The sequence below is a fragment of the Micrasema longulum genome, unplaced genomic scaffold (genome assembly GCF_059751315.1).
Source record: "Micrasema longulum isolate JH-2025_06_02 unplaced genomic scaffold, ASM5975131v1 h1tg001117l, whole genome shotgun sequence".
NCBI lineage: Eukaryota > Metazoa > Arthropoda > Insecta > Trichoptera > Brachycentridae > Micrasema > Micrasema longulum.
The window spans coordinates 1-12,579 of NW_028278305.1; the positions used below are offsets into that span (position 1 = coordinate 1).

Consider the following 12,579-nt stretch of genomic DNA (forward strand, 5'->3'; position numbering starts at 1 on the left):
GTTGAATTTATCTATTAGGTCGTCTAGTTGTTTGCTTGTTGTCACTGGATCTGGGATGGAGAATTTGTTTCTGAGGGAGAGTTTGACTTTTTTCCAGTTGACTTTGGATGGGATTGTTGGTGGGAATGAGTTGATTGTGTTTTCTAGGATGAGAAAGACGGGGTTATGGTCTGAGTTTAGTTCGTCGGTTGTGTATATAGTGTGTTGTCTGTTGAAATTGACGGTCAGGGCTATGTCAAGTACGTCGGGTGTATAGCCTGCGGAGTGGAAGAAGGTGGGTTCTTTTGGGGCTAGGATGTTTAGTTTGTCATGTCTGTCAATGTATTGTCTGAGGGAGATACCGGTCGTGTTGTTTGTTCTGCTGTTCCAGGTTTTATGTTTACAGTTAAAGTCTCCGGCAATGATTGTTGGGGTGGTGGTGGCTGTTAGGGTGGTCAGGTCGGGTAGATGAAGTTTGTTGGGGGGATGTAGATGCTTTTTAGGGTGAGGGGGCCAGAGGTGTGGGGATTGATGTAGATTCAGCAGTGGTCAGTGAGGGGGAGGGGTCAATGGAGAAGGCGATGTTTCGTCTTACCATTATGCCCGTTCCCCCTCCAGTTTTTGTCAGTCTGTCGTTGCGTATGAAGTGGAAGTTTGGGATGTTACATGAGTGAGAGGGCTTCAGGTGGGTTTCGTTGATGAGAAGGATGTCGATTTTGTGTAGGGAGGTGAAGTGTGTAAGTTCTGGCCTGTTGTTGAGCAGGCCGTTAGCATTCCAGAAGGCTATGGTGAGGGGTTTGGTGGGGGAGGGGTTAGTCATCTTGGGAGAAGATGGACATTATGGCTGGGGCGCTGGAGATGAGGGTTGTTATGAGGTCGGAAGGGTTGGATGCATTCAGAAGTCGAGGGAATAGGTCTGTGATTACGGAGAGGGCTTTTTTGAAGTTAATTAATGAGATTAGGTTTAAGATGTCTGCTAGGGGGTTGTTTTTTGGGTTGGCGTTGGTGGAGGTTGGACGTTGGGGGTGAGTGAATGGGGGGGGGGGTATGGGGGTTGGTGTGATGGTTGGGGGGGGGGAGGTATTGGTCTTGGCGGTGATGTTGGCGTAGGTAAGTGTGGGGGTGGTTGTTTTGGAGTGTCTTACTTGGGAGAGTGCTGGCCTTGGTGGTGGTACCTCTCTTGGTCTGGGGTATTGGGGGCAGCCTCGGTAGTTGGCTGGGTGAGGGCCGTTGCAGTTTGCGCAGGTGGCTGGTCCGTCTTCCCTTTTTTTGGTGCAGTCGGTGGTGTGGTGGGAGCCGGCGCACTTGACGCACTTAGGTTTTACCCTGCAGCAAGCTGCAGAGTGTCCGAATTCTTGGCAGCGGTGGCATTGTGTGGGTGTGGTTTTTCGGTTGAGGTTTTCAACCTTGATTTTGAGGTTGAAAACCTCTGTGATGGAGTAAATTTCTCTGCCTGAGGGTGAGTTTTCCGTTTGAACCAGCACCAGGGGCATCGGTCTCCTTTCTGGGCCTTGTTTCATCCTGTGGACTGAGACCACAGGGAGGAGTTCGGAGAGTTCGTTGAGGATTTCCTCCTCTGTGATCTCAATTGGGATGCCCCTGATGACTGATTTTATGAGTTTATCTTGAGCGGGGGTGAAGGAGTGAAACTCAGTTTTGTTCTCTTCGAGCAGTCTGGTTGCCGATCTGAAGTCATCTATGGAGTTGACTTGGAGTTTCACTCCTTCTTTGTTGGATTTGGCGTGTCGGGGAGTGATCCCTATTTCTTTTAGGGCTAGTCGGGTGTCGGTCCATTTCGGGCCTCCGCTTCGGATTATTATTGGCGGAATGTTGGTTCTAGTTGATTTTTGTAGGGTGGGGGGGAGGTCGGTCATTTCGACTTCTTCAATTGCTTCCTCGTCCGAGTCGCACGTATCGTCGTTGTCGTCGGAGAGGGCGTGGTATCGATTGTTGGTAGCGGTGTTAGGGGAATTGGGCGGAGACCTGGTGTTTGCTCTCCTTTTTTTGGTGGGGGTGAGCCATTCGGTGCTGGTGGACGGAGTTGGTTCAGGCTGGGCGGTGGGCGAGGTGGTGGCGTGGTTGATTGGGCGGGTGTTGGTGCGTGTCACCCTGTATTTTTGTGTGAGCATCGAATTGTAATCAATGCGGGCTGGGGTCTGTGGGGGAGGTTGTGATGGTGGGTTCCCGAGTGAGGTGAGGAGAGCGCATATTTCGGCGTTTGTAAGTTCTTCGATGGCTGTCAGTAGTTGTTTTCTTTCTTTTTCCATTTCATTAGTGGGTATGTTCGGTCGGGTGTATAAGGTCCTTGGAGATAGCGGTGGTGGTCGGGCGGGCGAGTGTTAGAGAGAAGAGAGAGAAAAAAAAAAAAAAAAAAAAAAAAAGATTATAGATAAATGAACTTTTATGCTTTAGGAGCTTTTTTGCTTGAAGAGCTTTTTGCTAGAGGAGCTTTGCTTGAGGAGTGTTACAGAGGTTGAGTTTACTGAGTTTAATTAAAAGTGATTTGATATCGGTGGTTGAACTGTGAGTTTACTGAGGTGAATGAACTGAGGTGAATGAACTGAGGTTAATGAACTTTATGCACTTGAGTTTACGGAACTGAGTTTATTGGCTGTGTTGTATAGAAAACTGAATTTAAAGTTGCTAGGTGCACTGGGGTTGATGAACTGAACTGATTTTACACAATAACAAGAGAATTTAACTGAAACTGAGTTTATATTTAGGAATTACTGAGAGTGGGTTTGGCTGTACGTGTTGTTCGCTAGGCGTTTGGACGTGTGTTGTCGTGTGTGTTTAATATTTATTATTTCAAATGTACACATTATATAGGGCGTGTTGCGGGCTCCCGCTACCTGCGTCCGAACCGGCGTTAGGCCAATACGGGAGTGGGGGGGGAAATACTGCTCCCACTATACCCGGCTGGCGCGCCTCCCCCAAAGTGCATATAGGGAGGTGCCGGTGCTCGGCCCGGTCACTTCGCTGGGAGCCGCCGCACGCGCCACATCAATTACAAAATGCCTTTCTAAAGGCAAACATTAGTTTCGTTTGCAAAAAAGCCTTTTTTAAGGCAGTCCTTAGTCTCGTTTACACAAATGCAAAGTCCCATGTTAGGGCAATAATTGGTCAAGCGTCTAGATTCAGGCCTGTAACACAAATTTCTGCTCTATAGTACCCCGGTATCGCTAAAGACCCGAAAGTGGAATATTCATCCTTTATTGTAGGTCCAACATTTAGCCTACAGATACCGGGGGGCCCTAACTATATTATTGCATATTTCATTCACATTTTTAACCGTCCGTTACACCGTGTATGTCCACAGACCCTCGCGGGCCTTTCAAGGTGACCGGAACTACCTTGAATGTGCCCGAGTGAGTGTCGGGCGCGGGGGAGGGTGGTGAGGGGGGAGCGGGGAGTGTAGCGGGACGGGCTGTTGCGGGAGGCGGTAGTGCCAGCGGGGAGACGGGGGGTTGGCTGCGGGTAGTCGGAGCTGCGCCGCTCGGCTGCGCGTCGGGTGTTACGTCGGTGAGCGGGTGACTCATAATATAATGTTTTGGAAGTCTATGTTTGTAGTGGAATGGAATACTTTCGGCGTTGTAATTACCGAGCGCGGAAATTAGCGGGTTGTGGTGCTGCGATAAGGATTTATAGAAAGTTATTGTTTGTTGAATGGTGAGTTCTTGAATCGTAGGGAATTTAATTTTTACGTGGAGTTTTTGCAGGTTTGTGCGGCGGGGAGTATTATGAATTATGGAGAGGGCTCTGTTTTGAGTTGTTTGTAATTTTTTGTATTGTGTGTTAGAAATGCTGCCCCACACCGGGAGTGCGTAGGTGAGTATGGGGCGGATTAACGAAGTATAAATTAGTTTTTTAACTCGGGGGTGCATAGGGGATTTTTTGTTAAATATGGGACTTATTGCTGCCATGGCTGCGAGGGTTTTTGACTTTATGATGTTCAGGTGGGGATTCCAGTTAAGTCTCGCATCGAGATTTAGGCCGAGGTATTTAACCTCGCGGCTCCATTCTATGTTTTTGGTGCCCATGACGAGTTTTGCCTTGGGAGTAGGGATGTGGCTTTTTGTGAAGTAGATGGTCTCCGTCTTGGCCTCATTTAATTTCAGTCGCCAGCTGCTGTAGTAGCTGGCGAGCTGCGAGGCGTCAGTCTGGAGGTGTTTGGTGGCTAGTTCAGCCGAGCGGGAGGAGACATATAGAGCCATGTCGTCGGCGTAAACTGCCTTCTGACATTTCTGGAGGGAGGGAAGTCGTGTGTGTACACGTTGAAGAGGAGCGGGCCGACTATGCTGCCCTGGGGGACTCCCATGGGGATGGACCTGGGGGTGGAGTGATGGTTGCTGATTGATACTACGAAGGATCGGTCGGAAAGGTAAGATTTTATTATGCGAATGAGGTATAAGGGGGTGTTGGTGACGAGAAGTTTGTGAATGAGGCCATCGATCTAGACGGTATCGAAGGCCTTTTCCAAATCGAAGAGCGCCATAGCCGTCGATCGGTTTAAGTTGAATTGAGTGCTAATGTGCTCGACTAGGCGGGTGAGCTGATGTGTAGTGGAGTGGTATGGTCGGAAGCCGAACTGTTCTTCTGGGAGGGTGTCATGGGAGTTGTGAAAAACTGATAGTCGGATGTGGAGGACTTTTTCGAGAAGTTTGCTGAGGGAGTTGAGGAGGCTTATTGGTCGGTAGTTGGCGGGGTTGGTATGTATTTTTCCGGGTTTGGGGAAGGCTAGAACGGTGGGGCGTTTCCAGGCGGTGGGGAAGTGATTTTTTAGAAGGCAGGCGTTGAAGATTTTCGTAGTTTCTATGATGGCTCTAATGGGGAGGTGTTTGAGTAGTATATTGTGTATTTGATCGGGGCCTGCGGCTTTGTTGTTATGGAGGCGTTTGATTATGCGAATAAGTTGGGCGGGGGTGCAGAGGGGGATGTCTTCGGAGGGAGTTTCGGGGGAATGTTTGATGTTGTGGAGGGAGGCTGCTACTAGGCGGTCCTTCTCGGGGTCGCCTAGGCCGCTGGTGACCGTATACGCTTTTTCAAACGCATCGGCCATGACGTTTGCCTTTTCGGAATTTGAGGTGGCGGGGTGGGTGGCGCCTAAGGGGGTGAGGGGGGGGATGACTGAACCGCGGTTTTTTAGAGATCTGGCTATCCGCCAGACCTCCTCATTTCCGGGCATAAGTTGGGACACTTTATGTTCCCAGGTGGCATTTTTATGCAGAGTGATTTCCTGGCGTATTTCTCGGTCTTTTCTTTAAATAAATAAATAAATAAAAAATATGGTGTTCAGGGCAGATTTAATTTGTCTATCACGAGTGTGTTGAAACATTTTACGGAGGTGGTTTTTCTGAGAGATGAGGTCGAGAATGTGCGGGGGGAGGAGGGTGTTATGGGGGTGGGGAGCTCGACAGGGGATGTTCCTGTCCCGAGCCTCTTGGATGATGGTGGTGAAGAGTTCCACCGCGTCGTCGATTTCGGCCGGGGAATTGAGGGTGGCGGAGGAGAGATAGATGCTGGTGTTTATGTGCGCCCTGAAGTCGTCCCAGTTCGCCTCTCGATAGATGAACCTTTCTCTGTGGGACCCTCCGGGGGCACCTCCCAGCGTGAAATGCACCGGGAGGTGGTTCGAGGAGAGGGCCTGGAGGGTCTTGAGTTCAGAAATCGAGGTGACGTTTTGTACCAGGGCGATGTCCAGGGTGGAGGGGAATTTCGCGTATGTTTTGTGGACTGTTGGTGTGTCTGGAAACTCAATGGTGTAGTCCCTTCTCTCCATGTGGGAAAAGAGGCTACGACCGTTGGCGTTGGTTCTATAATTATTCCAGTGTGGGTGTTTGGCGTTGAAGTCTCCGGCTATGATGACCTTTGACCCCAGCGCCAGTAGTGTGTCTATGTCGCGTGTGTTGTTTTTTGAGAGGGCGTTATCTCTGGGCATGTAGGCGGTGATGAGGGTGATGAGTTGGTTGTTGGCTTCGATCTGGACGGCGGTGGCCTCTGTGGCCGAAAGGGAGGGGGGGGTGGTCAGTAGGGTGTGGGCGACCGTGTCTCGGACGAGAACGGCCGTTCCACCACCTCTGGAGCTGAGGCGATCATTCCTGTAGATGTGGTAGCCGGGGAGGGGGAGGCGGAGGTGTTTGTGTGGTTGCAGGTGGGTTTCGGTGACGAGAATGACGTGTATACCTGACTGCAGTGCAAGCGACAGCAGCTCCTCGGCCTTGCTGCCATGGAGGCCGTTGGCGTTCCACAGGAGTACGGAGGTGATGTCGGGGGTCTGCTTAGACATCGAGGAGGGAGAGCATCATGAGTATGAGGGCCTCGATCTTCTGCCTCTTGGTGGTGCACCTGGCTAGCATTGGCTGCGCATCTAGGATGATCGTCACAGCCTTCATGATGTCGAAGGTTTCGTCCTCCTTGGTGGCGGGCTGAAAGTCCTCCTGCGGGGGGGGGCGGGGGGAGGCAGCTGTTGGTGTCCTCGTGGTGGTCTGTGGAGCATAGTGATGGGCCGGGGGGGATGGGGGGTGTCGGGGGGACTGTAGTGGAGGGAAGGAGAGTAGGGAGGGGGGGGTTGGTTGGGTTGGCTGGAGCTGCCTCGAGCGACTTGCGCCCATGCTCGGCTGTCTGTTTGGGAAAAAACAGGGTGGCGATGGGGGGGCATGGGGGGGCGGGGGTTGTGGCGTGGCTGTATGGACGCCACGTAGTCTATTAGGTTTTGGCAACCGCTGTAATTGGCCGGGTGGGCCAGGCCGCAGTTACAGCAGGTGGGGGGGGTGTCTGGGGGTTTAATGCAAGATGAGGTAGGGTGGTGGCGGTCACATTTGACGCACCTGGCGGGGTGGTGACAGTTTTTGGACGCATGTCCAAAATTTTGACAGTTGAAGCACATCGTGCCATGGCTCAGATGGTTAGCTTTGTACTTTTGAAAGTGGATGATCACATTGGTAATTGCCCGGACTGATGTGATCAGCTTTCCAATATCGGTGGTGGGGGGGAATTGGGCCAGGTAGATGGGCCTTTCGCTTTTAGTGCGCATAAGTGATATTTTTAGGGGGGGGAAGCCTTGTGTGGTGAGGTCGGCGGAGATGTCCTCGCAGTCCATGATGGGAAGGCCGCGGATGACAGTTTTTTTTGGCCTTTCGGCCTCGGGGGTGAACGTGTGGAAGTTCGATCTCGACGCTCCGAGGAGCGTGATTAATTGAGCGTGGTGCTCGAGGGTGGTCACAGAGATGGTGGCTGTGCCCATCTTTGTGTATTTTAGCGTGAAGTTTGTGGTGACTTCACGCACTTTATTAGTTATGTCCCCATGGGTGGAAGTTCCCATGGTTACTACCACGGGAGGAATGCGGGGTTTGGGGGGGGAGCGGGTGGTGTTTGTAGACGAGTTCTGGGGGATATGCAGGGGTCTGGCTTGGTTGGAAGGAACCGAGCGTTTCGGGGGCAGGAAGATGCCAGGAGCATCCCCAACCTCCGGAAGGCCCGTGTATCCGACAGCCCTCAATATCGTGGGGGGTCGGCGCGGCTTCGTCTTCCTGGTTCCTCGCAATCGGCCCACCCGGCGTAAACGGGAGGCCTGGGAACCCGGCACGCGGCGATAAAAGCACCGAAAGCTAGGTCAACCTCAGTAGTCCTGAAAAGGACTTTCCACCCGGTCCAAGTGGTAAAAGGAGGCGAGCGCAGTCGGAGCGATCAAGGCGGCGGCCACAGCAAGGAGCGAAGAGAGAGCGGGAGGCGGCGGCGGACTCAGGAGCACAGCACAGAAATAAAACACTCGTGTCGGAGGACAGTAGAGAACTGATTTATTCATTCGAGTTACACGGCTTATAAAGCGTCGCTCGCCGCGCTAGACGAGTTGCCCCGTAGCGCCGCGCAGATTGGCTCGAGGCGGCGCGGGTGGGCTATCCCCACCACTGCCGGCCCTGCAGTAGCCACGAGCGGCGTAAATACGGGCGCGTTATGCGCGCGCGGGCCATTTCGCTACTAGCCACGACGAGCGAGGCACGTGTAACCAAATCACAACAAGCATATGAATATTACAACAATACATAATAATGTCAAACAAATATCGACAGTATATCGCACAAATTTCTATATATTTTCCCGGCATAGGTCGAGGCCGAACCCGCAAGTGACAACTGCGTCTTTATTAAGGGTTCAGCACTCGACTCACAGCTATGCCGGGCCCTATATTTATTGATAGCAACATTTTATTTTTCATTTTATTTTATTTATACAAATAATACGGCCAACGTGGCCGTTCCTATGGGCATTCATGCGCGTCCGGAACACTCCCCCCGTGCAGCTCGCCTGCACTGTGGACATCCCGGCCGCGCGGTCCCTCGTTAGGTAGAATAACTGCTACCTTCACAGCTGGTCTGGTGTAAGTCCCGCTTGTTGTCTTGACGTCCACCACACGAACTTGCCCGTCCCGGGCAGGGTCGGCCCGCGTTATCCTTCCTCGGGGCCATCGGTTCCGCGGCAAGTTGGGGTCGATGATAATCGCCAGGTCTCCCACCTGAAGGGGTGGCGCTGGATCACGCCATTTCTTGCGTTGCGCTAGCGTGGGTAGATACTCTGTCAGCCAGCGACGCCAGAACATATCTGCGATCTGCTGCGAGATACGCCACTGTTTGCGGAGACAAGCTCCTTCTTCCGTCTTGTCGAAATACGCTAACGTCGGCTGTGTGTTGGCGGCTCCAAGTAAAAAATGGTTTGGGGTGAGCGGTTCGTCGTCGTCTGCCTGTGTTGAAATGTGGGTCAGGGGGTGGTTATTGACCGAATACTCAGCTTCCGCTAGTACGGTCTTGAGTGTTTCCTCGCGAGGCGTCTGTTCCTTTAGCGTCGCTTGTAGAGCTCTCTTCACCGACCTTATAAGCCTTTCCCAGGCTCCCCCCATGTGGGGTGATGAAGCAGGTATGAACCTCCATTCCATTTGGCGATTCGTTATTTCAGTGAGCAGCTTGGGGTTTGTCAGAAGTTCGGCCACGGCTTCACGGAGCTCCCTGTCGGCCCCGTGGAAGTTAGTGGCGTTATCTGAGTACATCACCTTGGGACAGCCTCTTCGGGCGGCCATCCTTCTGATTGCCATAATAGCCGCATCACTCTCTAGGGATGAAGCGAGCTCGATGTGTATTGCTCGCGTCGTTAGGCACGTGAATAGAGCGCCGTATCTTTTCTCTCGCCGGCGGCCTATGGTCACTGTCATAGGCCCAAAGAAGTCTAGGCCACAGTGAGTGAACGGAGGCATGCGGTACGCTAGCCTGGCTTCAGGCAGTTGACCCATGAGTGGCGCGCGTGGTTTACTACGTGCCGCTTGGCACGCGGGGCATTCACGCGCTATCTTCTTCGTCCTATTTCTGAGCTTCAATATGAAGAACCGAGCTCTGATATCCGCTAGGGTTCTCTCCACGCCCGGGTGTCCACCCGTCGTGTGGTAGTGTGAGATGAGGAGGCGCACATATTGGCAATCGCCATCTAAAACGGGCGGCGCGACGCTTCCTGTCGCGATGCCCTCTGCGGCCTGCAGTCGGGTTCCCATTCGGATTATGCCTTCGCCGTCTAGGAAAGGGCAAGTCGCGTGCAGGCGACTTCCCGGTGGGATGGGTTTCTTCGTTTTAAGCATCTCGAGCTCCTCTCGAAAGGCGGTTTCTTGCGATCGTCTGATCCAGCTTACTTCGGCTGCTAATGTCTCGGTGGCGCGCAACTCGCGGTCCCCGCCCGGTTGTGCTGCGGGGACCGTGCGGCGGCATCGTGCGATGAATCGCTGCATCCATGCTGTGGTCCGGATGAGTTTTATCCAGGAGGAAAAACGCTCCGGCCGGGGAAGGGCCTCTTCCCTATTCGCATGACCGACGAAGTGGCGCGTCGGTTTTGCCTCTAACTGGTCCCCGGACGGCTTGATAAGGGCTTTCTCCTTAGGCCATTGGGCCTCCGGGCTGCGTAGGAATTGTGGGCCATTGAACCACAATCCTCCGGGCCTTAGGTCGGGAGGGTCCTTGTCTCGGGTCCCCAGGTCAGCGGGGTTGTCTTTCGTTGGGACCCATTTCCACTCCGTCAGGTTCGTCAGTTCGTCGATTTCTCCGAGGCGGTTGGCCACAAAGGTGGAGTACTTCAGGGGGTCAGTCCGGATCCAACATAGGACTGTGCTGGAGTCCGTCCAGTACACGGTGCGCGCAATGTTGGCCCGGCTTTCTTTCTTCAGGGTGGCGGCCATACGGGCCGCTAGCAGCGCGGCTTGTAACTCTAGCCGCGGCACAGAGAGTGGTCTCAGCGGAGCCACTTTGCATTTTGCCATTACGAATTTCGCTGACTCGTTGTTCGTAAAATACGCGACGGTGCAGCAGGCTTGTTCAGATGCGTCGCAAAATACGTGTAGGGTTATGGGGTCCGTTTTAGAGCGCAATGAGCAGCGCGGGATCGCACAACCGTTCTCGCTCAGGAGCTGTAGCCATTCTTGCCATTTCTCCACGTGGTCGGGCGTCAGGGGTTGATCCCATCCCGTGTTGGATCGCCATACGGCTTGCAGCAGTATCTTCGCCCGGATCGTAAGGCAGGCTATGAAGCCCACCGGGTCGAAGATGCTCATGGCCGCACTCAGCATCTCGCGCTTCGTGGGCCTCCGTGGTATTGCAGGTATTCCTTCTTCGTGGTTGAACACGAAGTTGTCTCTCCGAGGGTCCCAGACAATTCCCAGGATACGCTCCGTTGTGATCTCGTCGCCGATCGTGATGGCGGTGTTGGCGCGGCCTTCGTGCTTCACGTTGTCCAGGACGGCCGCCCGGTTTGAGGCCCACCCTGTGAGCTGGAATCCCCCACGGCTGAGTACGAGGGTTACGTCCTGTACCAGCCGTGCGGCGGCTTCTTCGCTATCCACGGCATCCAAGTAATCGTCCATATACATGCGTTTTTCTATGGCTTCGGCGGCTTCTGGATATTCCGCGGCGTGGGCTTGTGCCACTTGATTCCTCACAAACTGGGCACTGCTCGGGGAGCACTTCAAACATCATTGAGGAGAGCATGAACGTCGATGGGTCCTCATCCTCTTCTAGTCTCCACAGGAACCGTTGGGAGTGGCAATCGGCCTCCCGGATCCTGATGCGCAGGAACATCTCCCTGATGTCTGCGGCTATGGCGACTCGGCCTTCTCTAAATCTGATCAGGTTACCCAGCAGGGATGAGAGCAGGTCTGGGCCGGTGAGAAGATGCTCATTCAGAGACGTTCTTTGAAATTGCGCGGCTGCGTCGAACACTACCCGAATTTTGCCCACTTTATTCGGGTTTGTTACCGCAAAATGCGGCAAGTACCATTTGCGTGGATGATACGCGTCAATCTCTTCAGGTTTGAGTTGAATCGCGTAACCCTTGTTTATGTAGTCGGTTATCTTGGCCCGATAGGCGTTGGCCAGCCCGGAGTCCTTGCGCAACTTCCTTTCTAAGGAGCGCAAACGGGTTAAGGCCGCTAGGCGATTGCAGGGCAGAGTGTCGCCGTCCTTTGCCCATAGCAGGCCAGTCTCCCATCGGCCGGATGGGAGCTGTCTGGTGGAACTGCTCATTATTTCCTCCGCGCGCACGTCCACGACGCGGCGTCTCTCTCCTATAGAGACTCCCAATGAGTCTACTGCAAAGCTTTGTTTCACTAGTTCTTCTAGCTTATTGTCGTTTGGACTGTGTTCGGCGTGGAAATTCGGGTGTACGGTCCCTCCGTACGTCACTGGGCCTAGGGCGGTGTTCACTGTCATCAATCCATCCTCCCTTATCACAGGCGGGCCGGTGGACACGATGAGTGTGGCGTTGTCAAGACCGATGAGCATTCTCGGCTTGACGGTGGCTTCCCTTGCAGCTTGCGCACTACTCCGGTTCCGGTGTGGTAGATCCATTGACTTGATGGTTTGCGCGTTTATTTTGAATTCACAGCCGCCCGACACAATGGTGACACTTATACGTTGTGAACACAGAGTGTCAATTGCACCACTCGCGCCCGAGATAACCAACTCTTCCTTTGGTCCCGTTACACCGATCGCCCGGGCGATGTCCTCTTCCACCAAAGTGACGGATGATCCTTCATCCATCAATGCGTGAATGTTTATTGTGCCCCGTGGGCCTTTTAAGGTAACCGGCACTACCTTGAATGTAATTGGCACTTCGGCTCTTTTGGTGAGCAACACTTGCTCATTGTCCGCGGGCGCTGCTGGCCCGCTTCGGCTTTTATGTAACAGCCGGTGATGGCTCCGTCGGCACTCGTTGCATTTCGCGGCAACACAATCGGGCGAACGATGGCCCGACTCGAGGCATTGAAAGCACACTGCTTTGTCTTTCACGATTGCCCACTTTTCTGTATATGTCCTTTTCGCGAACTCGCGGCACTGCACCAAGTTATGGCGGTTCGAGTCACAATACACGAAAGAAATAAATACGTATTTATACAAAATTAATATCCAATATTTTTACATGCATAATAAATAAAGCGCCCGCAGTGCAATGCCCGAGCGCGCGGCCGTTGCTGTGTACGCGAGCTGCCGCCTGGGAGTGGGGAGTCGCCCGGCCTCCCCCACCTTACTCCACCCGACGACCAGCCACGTAAATATCGTCGTCCGCCCGCGTGCG

General features: G+C 53.3%; 1 protein-coding gene across 1 annotated transcript; it reads right to left on the bottom strand.

Moving 5' to 3' along the window:
• Nucleotides 1-6,367: 6,367 nt before the first annotated feature.
• On the bottom strand, nucleotides 6,368-12,044 carry LOC148276967 (uncharacterized). Its single transcript, XM_088233532.1, has 3 exons — nucleotides 10,999-12,044; nucleotides 8,339-10,955; nucleotides 6,368-7,549 (listed from the first exon to the last, which is right to left on the bottom strand). The coding sequence occupies exons 1-3, from the start codon at nucleotides 12,042-12,044 to the stop codon at nucleotides 6,368-6,370; spliced, it is 4,845 nt and encodes a 1,614-aa protein (XP_088089658.1).
• Nucleotides 12,045-12,579: the final 535 nt, after the last annotated feature.

Excerpts from the sequence above, each read along its gene's own strand:
- LOC148276967 (XM_088233532.1), bottom strand. The coding sequence starts at position 12,044 with ATGGATGAAGGATCATCCGTCACTTTGGTGGAAGAGGACATCGCCCGG. Across the intron at positions 10,956-10,998 it reads GAGGATGAGGACCCATCGAC|TGCCCAGTTTGTGAGGAATC; the intron begins GTTCATGCTCTC and ends CTCCCCGAGCAG. Across the intron at positions 7,550-8,338 it reads ACACCAGACCAGCTGTGAAG|GCCTCCCGTTTACGCCGGGT; the intron begins GTAGCAGTTATT and ends CCGGGTTCCCAG.